At 39.6% G+C, this 13014-nt stretch overlaps 1 protein-coding gene across 2 annotated transcripts in view; it reads right to left on the bottom strand.

Annotated features, from left to right (window-relative positions):
• epas1b (endothelial PAS domain protein 1b) overlaps positions 1–13014 on the bottom strand; it is a 159796-nt gene that overhangs the window by 53796 nt on the left and 92986 nt on the right. For both annotated transcript variants that reach the window (XM_067988790.1, XM_067988788.1), the window contains exons 3-4: positions 4097–4236; positions 2537–2621 (exon numbers count right to left, since the gene is read on the bottom strand). In XM_067988790.1, the coding sequence (XP_067844891.1) occupies positions 2537–2621; positions 4097–4236 (225 nt within the window). The remainder of the gene's footprint in view (positions 1–2536; positions 2622–4096; positions 4237–13014) is intronic.

The following is a 13014-nucleotide window of genomic DNA, read 5'->3' as shown; positions in this document are numbered from 1 at the left end:
GCATGATGCAGCATCAAAGGGGGACAATGCCAAACCTTCCAGTAACTGTTCATCTATTTTCCAAATGAACAGACATGCTATGTTTCACCAGAGCACTCTGGAGTTGCAGCAGGGTGAAGTACAGAGCATGAGTGAGGAGGAGAAAGTGTAGGTGGAGTTGGAAGAGATATAATCTGTTGCCCACAAGCGCGCTGAGTTTTAGACCACCATCCTGTATAGATTTGTGGCATGTATGGTCCAATCATGGAGTGAGGGCCTTTTCTGTTCGTCAATGGAGTACCGTTGAGGGTTGGAGTCATGTATGGCAGCATGAGTGCAATTAATAATGCCCTTTGCTCTAGGAAATCCTGGAGGGCTCTTACATGTTGTTGGTTGCTTTCCAGAGGAATACAGATTGTGGCAACTGATGCATCAGTGATGTGTGTGATACTAGTCTGAAGATTGGGAGGTATTTCAGAGATCTCTTGCAATTGCTTGGAATGTCTCTTCTGCATTGAAATTCAACGCATCTGTTCCCTTCAGAGCTACTCTAGAGCTCTCCCTGTACTAGGAATGGTTTCCAAGTCTCACTGCAGGATGTGCAAAGTTTTGTGATGGCCTCCTTCAGGAAATGTAGTCTCTAAATATAGGTGTTTTCAATTAAGTCCTGGTGCAATAGCCTGGCCCTGTACACAACATGTGGCAGCATAAGGACAGATATTAATTGAGCATCTAAGGTACAAATACTGGTATGTCTCCTGTGATGCTCCTCCTCCAAAGCCTGCAAATAGATAGGCATGTCCATGGAGACGCCTTAAAGAGGCTGCCAGTAAGGTTCTTTGAAGTGAGGTATTTTTTCTACTAGGAACAAATTTATATGCTGAAACAAGCCTTCTAATATATAGATACTATCACTATAAATACTTGTGTTTGTAATCTGCTATCATCTAGGAATGGGCAATAAATGCCAGCCTTGCCAGCAACGCCCACATCCCGAGAATGAATAATAAAAAAAAATGGGAATTATCAAGCCAGCTATCTGCTAATTTCAAAATAATCATGACAATGAGTGATGGTAACTCTTGTTATGTTCACAGCTAACATTTACAGCTTTCGAAGCAACTCAATCCGCTTGCCTTTTTGTCCTCCTGCTGATAAAACAGTTACATTTTTACAGTGAGGTAGTTTCAGCAAAAAGGTGACACAAGGATAGTTGTGGCATCCAAAGAGCATGTCTGCTCTCGGGCTGTTTAACCACATCACATCAGCCACAACTCCTGCTTCTGCCTGTACTGCAAATGAAGCAGTTTCTGGTAACATACCAGCACTGTGGCTCTTCTACCTTTTCACATTAAATGTTTTTTTAAAAAGCATGCTCATGTACTCTGTGTACTGATCCACATGCAAATTTTTTAAAACTATCCATTTATATTATAATAGAGATGAGCTATTGTTTTAATTGAAGTACGAGCAGGACTAAGTGGGCAAGTAGATTTGGCAATCTTGGTTTTTTTGGCTGCCACAGGCTTTAGCAGGAAAGCAAAGACAAAGTTGCTTCTTTGGTCACTGACCTTTGGAAATTCGCCAAAAAAGATGGCGCTTGTTTGAGTTGGGTTTCTTGAGTTGGATTATCCACAGTGATTAACAGGAGTCAAAATTGTAGACTGCTTCAGCTCTCATCTAGTACTACTCCGCTCACACACATTCACATCACTGACTACTCAGCACTAGGATTAGCATCAGTTTCAAACTAAAGTCTCTGGATCTTAGGAAGTTCCCAAGGCTGTCGAATTTTGTCCATCCATTGTCAGATTTCTGTATTTTTCTGTATTTATTGATTTAGGAGCACATTATTCCTATTGCAATATACTAATAAAAATATTTTCTGCTATGATAAACATTGATTTTGTTTTGATGGCAGACACTGTCTTTCTGAAATTAAGTCAGGGGTCCCTTGGAATATGTCAATATTTGCAAGAGGTCCATAGGAGTAGGTCAATATTTGCAGGGAGATTCCCCACATAGAAAGGTTTGAGACCGACAGGTCTGATCTTCTAACATGTATGTTTCGTGGGGCAAAGAAATTTTCTTGTGACACAATAGATACTTTATCACATTTTGTATGGCACATATAATGCTTTGTCCTAGACAGAGTGGTTGTCTGTAGCACTTGACCTTAAAATTTATTAAACAAGCCAAAATAATTGTGAAACAAGCACAGCACTTACAAATACCAGGCGGAAGGTACTTGTGTTCACTCTGGGGGGTGGTAGGACGCACGGTCCACATGTTGAAATCCTGGTCTCTGTCAGTCTGTACGCTACAGGCCCATAAAGAAGTCTGGTGCTTTCCCCAAAAGGGAGGGAAAACTTAAGAGCTGGTCTTAACACTCTGCTCTCAAAGACCTACAGGGGCCTATACAAGAGTGGCAAAGGCATGGGACGTGACTGCTTGCTCACCCATGTGGTTCATATTATCTGGGGCCAGGGGAGAATATATACATAGTGGTAGGGTAGGAAGAGGAAATTGTAATTATTCAAAAACTAACTATTTTTACCATTTTTTACAATCAGATTTTCCCTGATCTCCTCATGGTCACATGGATGCGTGAAATCAAAAATGCTGTGTCCGGTCAACTCCACCTATTGCAAACAAACCTGAGATTAGTTGTGCAGAATAAAATATAATTTAAATTTCATCAATAAACTGTTAAATTACAATGAATCTAACTTGGTAGAACAAACCTTGTGCTCAAAGTGAGGAATGGTCATACTAAGGAATTAATTCTTTTCCCCTTTTAATGTGTAGTAGCAAGCTGCTTCAGTACAGCTTTAATGCTGCTTAGAATGCTCCTTATACTCACTCACCTCAGAAATTACCTTCCACTATGCCAGTGTAGAATTTCCATTTCCTTTACTATTTGTCTTTCTGAGCTTTGAGAGAAATTGCTGCATGAGTGCTGAGTTATACTGTGTGCATGTTTCTACTGGGAACTGAAACTGGTACACTCATTTTTCCTAGGACATTTGTATCCTTGCATAAATACAGCTTCTATTCTGACCTCATCCCTGAAGTTATATGGGCCGGAATTTCCTCAGGGCTACTCCTGCTCCGCTGCTGTAAACGGGGTTTCTGCTGCACTTCCAGTGAAGTTACGGCAGCAAAGCGTGAGAAGCTCCGAGAAAGTTCTCAGTCATAATTACAACTAGAATATCCACTGAATCTCAGTCTAATATACCCGTGCTGCCTCTACCGAGACCAATCCAAGATGGTGGTGTTGTGGTGAATTTGCATTAACTCAAACATTTCAGCTTGACAGAATCCAATGTGTGTCATTATGTCACCACAGAACTTGAGTCTGATCCCCTTAGCCTGGTAGACAGATAAAATGCTTGTGCAGTCATGTTTTACTGGCTGCTCACATTGGAGATTCTGCCTTTCTCCAAAAGTTGCTACAAATGTAGAAGCGCTTTAGTGCTTTGCATTTGAAAAGAACGGAGCGGACTCGATGGGCCGAACGGCCTCCTTCTGTGATCCTATGGTTCTATGTAACCTGGAGGAAGTATACCTTCATCAGTGCAAGGGTACCAATGCTATTTACATTCACTTACTCACTACTAAATCCCCAAAAGATCAAGAATAACAGCTGAGCATGGTGGATGAAATCTTGGGGTGGGAGTGAATTTCCACAGAGGTCTCCCACGTATCTACCTTAATTTCAGCAGAAGAGCTGTGGAAACCCTGGAAAAATGGCGCAAACTCCTGTGGAAATAAACCCCCTTGATGTTTATTACAATAACATTACAGTCAGTGTTATTTTGCTGCACTTTCATCATGGGCTGAATGACATTTGCCTCTCTCAGATCATTTGTGTTTATTCCACCAAGACACTTATAAATGAAACAGCACATAAATATATACTCATTTGCATAATATGCAGATTGTAGATATGCTAACTGTAAGACTAAATATATTGATCTTCACCCAACCCCAATGAAGCGCAGATAAAACAGTCACAACAAAAGTGTAAGAAAGAAATGTGTAAGACTTAAGCTCCAATTTTTATTCTGTAACATAAATGCACTATTAGATTGACAGTTTCGAGCTGTGAACTCACCTGTGTAATACCCATGTATTTGTTCACATTTTCTGATAGGAAAATTATGTCTCCATCCTGTGTGACCATCATGATAAATCCTTCCAGGGCTTTAAGGTACAATGTGTCCATCTGCGTTTCAGTTTCATTCTCTGGCCCTCCTGTAATTAATAACAATATTCTGTGTATCTAAAACTATTAGGGGGTTCTTTTGTGCATTTTATACTCTTCAAGATACGGGAATGCAGAGCTAGAAAAAGACGCATTTTTCCACAATCTGTAGCTGCCCTCAGCAACGAGAGAAATGACAACAATCTACGAATTACAAAAGTAGATATTGAATCATTCAATCAAATTGCTCGAAATTGTTTTTAAAAAAAATTTCATCCATCACGTGAGTCAAAGGAAACCTTTGCCTTCATCTGCCACTAAGTTGGAACTGGAGCTCCACTAACATGGCAGTGAGTGGGTATAAAATGTGAGGGGTCAGGCCAGTGCTTTGTAGACTGCATTGCTGGTCTATTACTGTGACGTGGGATGAGTCCATGGTGCATGCATAGTGCAGCATTCATTTTCTTTCCGTGGGTGCCCTTTATTCATGTCTACCATGGCACTCTTTCTATGGACACTGAAGACTGCATTCACTCTGTTCACTGTGTCCTCCTGCATCCTCAAATCCAAATATGGCCATACTCCTCAGCGCCACTTCCTCCAACAGGACCTCGAGGCTCCCTTCATCAGCTGTCCCTGGTGTTCTTCCTGTCATCTTGCTTCGCAGCAATCAGCCTTCATCCAAAAAAAGAGTTGTGTCTCGCTTTATGTGCATCAGTCCTTTAACAGCTGCTGCACTTCAGATTCGCCAACCCAATCCCAGATTAAACAGTACTTATTGATCCAATCCTGCCAGATCCTGCGGCCGTGGAACCGGCACAGGGTCGGATCAGGGAACATTGATATACCTAAGGTGGTGCAGCAGCACAAAGAGCGTGGCTTAATTTTCCTCCCTGATTGGGGAATCGACCCCGTGTCTAGTATGCATCCATCACACTATAGATGTCACACTTCAAAATGGACAATAAAACAATCTTAAGGAAAAGGAAAGAAAAGCACTCATTTCATGCTGGATTCTTTGGATAAGGAAACCAGAATCTCAAGTAACCTTCAGGATTTCACAAGCAGCTACAGTTACCCGATTTGCCTATTTCAACCACTTCCCCACAGGCCGCACTTGAACGGTAAGCATAAAAAGACATCCCAGATTAAACACAGCTCCACGTTAGCAGCCAAACATCACAATCATGCTCCACATCTCAAACTACTGGGGAGCAACGGCAGGGGAGATCCGCTAGATTCCGCTAGTATCACTAAAATAACAGCAATAGTTTCATACTTGTAGTGGTTTTCTACCATATTTGAAGAGAAGCTGAGAAGTATGAGGGACTTGACCTTGCATTGATTCACTAATTCATCTTCTCTTCAAGTTGGCAGGACACTGCATACCAACAGATATTATCGCTGAACTTAATTCAACAGATGTATTTTAACATGTCGATGGTTAACAGATGTATTTTAACACAAAGAACACTTTCCTAAAGTTTTGTATTTTTTTCTCTGGCGAAAACAAACTATTTATTGACCTAAATTAAATGTCTTTGGAAGTAAATAGCTTATATTCATTTTGAATCCTTTTGTCAAAATTGTAGTCTTTGTTGATCTTCATGGCAAAATAAGTGTAACATTATACAAAATTCAGGTGCAAGTTCTCAACCAATTTCATCAATATTAATAGAAATTAGAAACTAAGGGTTGCTGTAATAGCATGTAAAATCAAAGACACAAAGCAGCGTGTCCAACATTGAAGCAATGCAAAGGAGTAAGTCGCCTTTGTGCAAGAAGATTTCAATGGCACAGCATCTGGGATGATTGCCTTTAAGTCCCTCGTGGAGGGCTCACTGCTTGAATTAGCAGCCCAATTGTCTACAATTGTAATTGTAATTAAATCAGTAGATTCAAATTTCCTGTGCTTCAAAGAGCAGCTACTACAGTCACCATTGACTTCCTAGAACATGGGAAATTTGAATCTGCTATAACACTCTCAATACATAATGCACATAGTGTATATATGCAGTGTGCCTCATCTCTACTCTTTCACCCCTGTTTTACATAAAGCAGAGCCTATGTTTGAAGATCTTTATCCTCAAAAGGTGAAGAATTGGGTGCAAGCTGAGAAATGACCGAGTAGAAGTTCCACAATAAGATGGTGGGACTGCGAACAAGAAGAGCTGAATAGAAGAATCACAACAGCTAAACAGTTCCATGAACTATCAAAGGAGAAAATGTAACACTGAACATGGCCTGGTTATGATGAAATGATTGACCAATTGCTTTAGATCCCATTTCCCAAGTTCTCACAGCATCAGGCCTTGGGAGACACACCAAGGATGAGATTCACCCTCTGATTCTCACTTCCTTTTTGTGGGAATTGCCTAGTTGCCACTTTCTGCAGCTTACCCCTGGCCAAGATCAGGAATTTCTAGTGTGGGGAATCTACTCTGACACTAAAAAGTGATACCACACAGATTAAAATGTCTTAGATTTGGAAGTGACTTGTGATAAAATTGCAGGTATTTCACTTGCCGTAAGTATAAGCAATGACAAAATGGTCAGAGGTTAATATTCCAAATTTTAGCAACAATTTTTCAACTGTTCCTAAATTCAGATATTTTCAGGAATTCATATTAGCATTTATCGTCAGATATCCTTTTTTTAAAAAAATAGGAACATTTCTAATAATTTGTCTAATCTGATGCAAAGAATCTAAACAATTACAAAACCAATGAACTTTCACACAAGAATTTTGGGTGTTAGCTCAACCCAAAGTCCTTCAATTGCTACTGACAGAAGATAATCAGTTGGTGTACGCTACTGGGACACTGGCTGATGCCCAAGACAAACTGAAGGTATCCTGCTTCTCAGCGGTCCAAATCTCCCTGACCTTTTGACTGTGCAGAAGTTGTATTTGTTTTGAATTCCAAAAGCGAGATGTGAAGATTCAGCACAATGCATTTTAGAGAATGCCTTTGAAGGTTGGATAGAATTATCATGAGAATGAAAAATTACAAATATGCATTGTTTTTAAAAAGAATATCCTTTCCCACCGAGTGTTACTTTTTCACAGGAATATTAAAAATAGCAAATGATAATGTAAATATATTGATGGGGCAGAACTCTTCCTGCAAAGAAAAGGAAAATGGGGCTCATGGTACAAATGTTCTGTTATAAATTATTCAGAATTTGACACAGATCATTCCCAGTTCAAACCAGTTTGCTGAAGTCCATTATAAGAGCATCTGTTATAAAACTATTCCATAAAACATTATTTCCTTCATGTTTCAGATTTCACCCCTTAATCTTCAGGCTAATGCTAACTTGTCTTTAGAGCATGATTATAAGAAAATCCTTTTTCTAGTAGCTTGGTTCAGCCACCTGAAGCCGAAGTCCCAAAAATTCACCCTTACTGTAAGTACAATTGTTACTCAGCACATCACCCCAACAAAATATTTTAGCGTTATTTTTTCCATCGATGTTCTCTCCTTCCCCCCTGAATGACTTGATTTCTTGCGCATGCCCATACCTCTCCAAAGGGCAATTTTTCACATGAGCATGGACACTATAGACTTATATAGCACAACTGTTAACTGTTCTCATATCCATGCCTTTGTTTAGCTTTTACACTACCTTCTTTGTTTCATTTGAAAGGTTTAATGAGTCGATTCATTCCCTTATTGTATCACTATAGCAATTTTAATGCTATAACCTCTTCAAACCCTATTTCTGTAATGGTTTAGCATAATTTTGAAATAAAATATAATTAGGTGCAGTTTCTTTTGGAAACAAATCGTTCTTATGTTTCTCACTCAAGATAAACTCGCCTTGTATAAGAATTAATTCCTGCTATAAGAACAACTTGCTTAGAAGAGTTTTACTGAGAAAATAGGAATTTTTAAGCTTCACTCTATTTAAATACTAATTCCCTATGTAGAGAACAAAGTGGTTAGTTTATTTTTAAGCTCAGTTATATATTTAATTCCAGGTTAGGAAATCTTATCTAGCTAGACAGTTGGGAAAGCAATGAAATCAAATAAAAATAATCTGAGGAGATTTATTTTACCTTCCCACAATGCAAGAAACAAAGTAATGAAGCAGGATTAAAATTTACCTCCCCCCATAAAGAGCACATAAACCACAGTGTTATTGGTCTGTTAAATGTTTCTGTGTGTCCACAAAGCCGTACATAGTTTCTGTATTTGCTAATTTATATTTATTTTACCTGCAAAATAATACTTTTGGAATTTAAAACAATAAAAGCAATTCCCAGCTGTGTTTTACACTAATCATAATTTTCCTGTGTGATTCATGTTAGAGTGGCAAGGGATTCTTTCTCATGAAATTTTCCTTATGGTCTAAAATAAGCAGAAGGAACATGGGATTTACTTTTTTGTGCCTTTTCTTACTTTCCCAAATTCAATCTCAGTAACTGCTGTCTTCCCAAAATTGTTCCACTGGGAACTCTGATGATTGAATTTAACTCTGAATACTGAGATTCCTTTTGAAATTTTGGAACCTGCACTTTTGTTTTATTTGTTTCCACATTCTAACCCATCAGCTGGTATCTCAGTAAACTTTTGATAAGTACGTGAAGGACACTGAATGGTTGCCGATGCATCTTCTTCCTGCAAGTCTCACTGGATAAATTGTGATTAGTTACTCAGCCTCATAGGTGAAAATGAGAAAAATACTTACACTGAAGAGAAGCATTCACACGGATTTTTCTCACATGTTTTAGGGTGTTAGAATTGTGGTGGGGAGCTGTTCAAAATACGTTAGCCTGTCGTTAATCCCTTACCAATGTTGAATGTCAAGAATGTCACTACATTCCTGGTGTCTAGTGTTGCTTAGGAGGTGGGGATGGGAGGGTTGCAACTTGAAAGGATTAGCTTACCTAGGACAATCGATCACAAAGAGATCAACTGCATTAGACAATGCAGGCGTGTTAAAATACATTTTTTAAGTTTATTTTTTCTTCAGCTGGCACTGTTGGCTTTGCTACACTGTGGTAAGTGCTGCAGGTATTTTTGTTCCCACCGCGCCCCCCCCCCACCCCACCTCCCATCCGAGACAAATGACCTCACAGCCCCTGAAGCACTGCTGGCAGCCCTCCACCAACATTCAAATTAACTTCATCCCAGAAGATCCACCAGTGTCAGAGTGTGGGCCAACCTGCAAACAAGCAGTCCATCCACACATTTCTAGTGAATACTCTACCAGAGTGAAAAATACAGGTCTCTGTCTCTCGTTTGTGTTGGGGGACAGTTTAAAAATTAAATTTGTATAACGTTTTGTGAGGAAATTAGGAATTTTTGTCTAGTTTTGATTTTAAAAGTTTTAAGATTATTTAATGGCTGTCCCTTTAAACCCAGTTACAGTACATAAGCAGTTTAAAAATCAACTATAGGTCAGACACCTGTACCAAGCACATGTTGCAAGTTTTATCAGTTATAGGCTGGACAGAAAATAATTCCTACTTAAGCAATGTTGTGCAAATGATTCAGTTTGTATGTGACTGATAGCAATTGTTTCCTTTTTAAATTTGCTTGGTCAGATATTCAAAATCTAACTAGTCCCAGTAACTCTTTTCTAGGATATAAAAAGTTATGTTCAAATCAAAGAAGAGTTAGTTTGAAACTCCTGAAATTTCCAAGCAACAGTGCAGATTAATTAGGTTCCCATAGTGGTAAGAAACTAAAGCAAAAGGAGCACTATTATTTGTAAGTTATTTACAAAGAGTTAGTTTATTTCTTAGAGTTCAATCGTATTTGGGTGGAAGGATATCTAATGTGATTATGGAACAATATTATGTGACTGTTACTTAATGTGCTGATTTATATTTTGTAGAATAAATTTGCTTGATATTTTAGACTTAAAAAAAGACTGATGTGGTGCTCTAGTACTTTTGAAGACCAGAGTGTGATCTTAGGGGGAGTTGGCACTTACCTGTGAGTGGAACTAAGATACGAGAAGCAAACTAATCTAGGATAAGGAGGTTAAAAAGACCCAAAAATGTAATCGTTGATTTTCCGATGTTTGTCTCACTTAAGATGTGGCAAGAATTTGTACAAAGTACTCCCCTATTTGATAGAGAAGTTGTTTTTGTCAAGTCTCCAGTCCTGCTAGGCAAACTCTCTGTTGACCTCACCAACTGGGAGTTTCCATGTTCGTCCTGGAGTGATTTCATAGCAAATAACAAGGTCCGTGACTTAGAACTTATCTGAAGCTGGTGGACCCCAGGGAACTGTGTTACTGGCTGGCAATACAGAGCATATGATAATATAAACTGGACTTCAAGAAATGTAGTAGAAGAAACATTATTTATTTGAATAATAATCCTCTGAATTAACTGAAAAATTATAAACAATTTGTATTTTATTTAAAATTACTTTATAATTCTGCAAGGTTATTTTCAGACAAATTTACCTTATCTTTAGGTACACTTAGATAATTCTACAAATATTTTAATATATATATTTGACTTCATATAATACTGATTTTAGAAAGTCACTTCAAGCGCTTGAATATCTTATTTTGTGAAGTAGAGGAAATTGAGCTCAATAGAGGACGTTCCTGGTAATCTGCTCGGCAAAACAAATGTATTTGGATCTTCAAGGTAAATTGAAACTTTCATTCAATTATGTACAATAACCTTCCTTTAAAAATAGCAGCTATAAACAAACTTTGATTAATTGTCTGCACAGGATGTACATGGTACTGTAGTTTTAGAGCACTTTTCCATGGATGTTCTCCTCCTCCCCCACCAGTTTCCTTTTGAGGATGAGCTCCGAGACACAATCTGTTGTATAACAATTATTTATTGTTAACACATCCTTTTACAGGATCTAAACATATTCTAAACATATTAAAGTTTTAAGCTGAAATGTTTTCAGTGCACACTTTACATAGTCAAAGTAGTCTTTTTTTTAATTCATTCTCAGGATATGGGCATCACTGGCAAGGCCGGTATTTATTGCTCATCGCCAGTTGCTCCAAGAAGGGGGTGGTGGGCCTTCTTTTTGAACGCTGCAGTCCGTGTGGTGATGGTACTCCCACAATGCTGTTAGGTAGGGCGTTTCAGGATTTTGACCCAGTGACGATGAAGGAATGGCGCAATATGTCCTAGTCAAGACAGTATGTGACTTAGACAAGAAAGACTTGCATTTATATTGTGCCTTTCATGACCTCAGGACGTCCCAAAGCATTTTGCAGCCAATGAAGTACTTTGAAGTGTCATCACTGTTGTAATGTAGGAAACAGAGCAGCCAACTTGCACACTGCAAGGTCCCACAAACAGCAATGTAACAATGACTGGAGAATCTGTTTTAACGATGTTGGTTGAGGGATAAAGATTGGCCAGGACACCGGGAAGAACTCCCCAGCTCTTCTTCGAAATAGTGCCATAGGATCTTTTACAGTGATCTGAGAGGGTGTACAAGGCGTCAGTTTAACGTCTCATCCAAAAGGCAGCTCCTCCACCAGTGCAGCACACCCTCAGTATAGTGCTGCACTGGAGTGTCAGCCTAGATTTTGTGCTCAAGTCTCTGGAGTGGGACTTGAACCCACAACCTTCTGACTGAGAGACGAGAGTGCTACCGAGCAACAGCTTTAAGATGATGGTGTTCCTATGCACCTTTCTAGGTGGTGGAGATTGTGGGATTCGGAAGTGTTTCCAAAGAAGCCTTGGCGAGTTGAAGTACACCTTCTAGATCATACGCACTGCAGCCACGTTATGCCAGGGGTGGATGTTTAGGCTAGTTGATATAGTGCAATCAAGCAGACTGCTTTGTCCTGGATGATGTCAAGCTTCTTGTGTTGTTGCAGCTGTACCCATCGAGGAAAGTGGAAAGTATTCCATCACACTCCTGATGTGCCTTGTAGGTGGTGGAGTCTGGAGCCACGCACCACAAAATGACCAGTCGTTGACCTGCTCTAGCAGCCACGGCATTTATGTGGCCAGTCCTGTTGAGTTTCTGGTTAATGGTAACCCCTAGGATGTTGATGGTGGGGACTCCATGATGGTTAATGTCACTGAACGTCAAGGGAAGGTGGTTAGGTTCTCTCTGATTGGAGATGGTCGTTGCCTGGCATTTGTGTGCCACTTATCAGGCCAAGCCCGGATGTTGTCCAGGTCTTGCTGCATGCAGTCATGGCGTGCTTCGTTATCTGAGGAATTGCAAATGGAGCTGAACACTGCAATCATCAGTAAACAGCCCCACTTCTGACCTTGTAATGGAGAGATGATCATTGATGAAGCAGCTGAAGACAGTTATTTAGTCAAAAGGCAACATCAATGTGAAGTGTGCTGATCAGTATAATAATGAAGAAATGGACATCCAATTTAAAGTTTAGAAACAAATGCTTCTTGTGTTTCTGCAGCTCTTATTTTCCTCTCACCGTGCACCATTCACTGTTAGGATCCAACATTTTCCTAGGTTTTGGATGTGCTGATCTGAATCAGCCTTCAGGAAATGTGTGAGCCCTGTATAAGTTGACCTTGCTCTTAGGCTGTTTATGCTGTGCTGTTGATCTGAGATTGCTAGCTGCAACAACTGGTTCACAGCCAGCAACACTGCTTTTATACCAAGGGCTGCTGATCACTGCAAATCTGCACTCATGCTGCCATGGGAGAGCTCTGTGCACATGTGATTAGGTACATGTGTAGATCTCTGCTCCTAAAAGTTAAATTTTAGGAGAGCGTGGGCAGTTTTGCCTACTTTAAAAATATTTTTTTATAAACCTTTGCTTCAGTTGAAAAGCGCTCAGAAGATCAAATGGATCTCCATGCAGTGGCAAACCAACGTGGATGAGGTGGCCTTCCCATGGCGTTT

This window comes from Heptranchias perlo, chromosome 8, assembly GCF_035084215.1.
Source record: "Heptranchias perlo isolate sHepPer1 chromosome 8, sHepPer1.hap1, whole genome shotgun sequence".
NCBI lineage: Eukaryota > Metazoa > Chordata > Chondrichthyes > Hexanchiformes > Hexanchidae > Heptranchias > Heptranchias perlo.
Note: the sequence above shows the minus strand (reverse complement) of the source record. Positions and strands in the feature narration are given on the sequence as shown.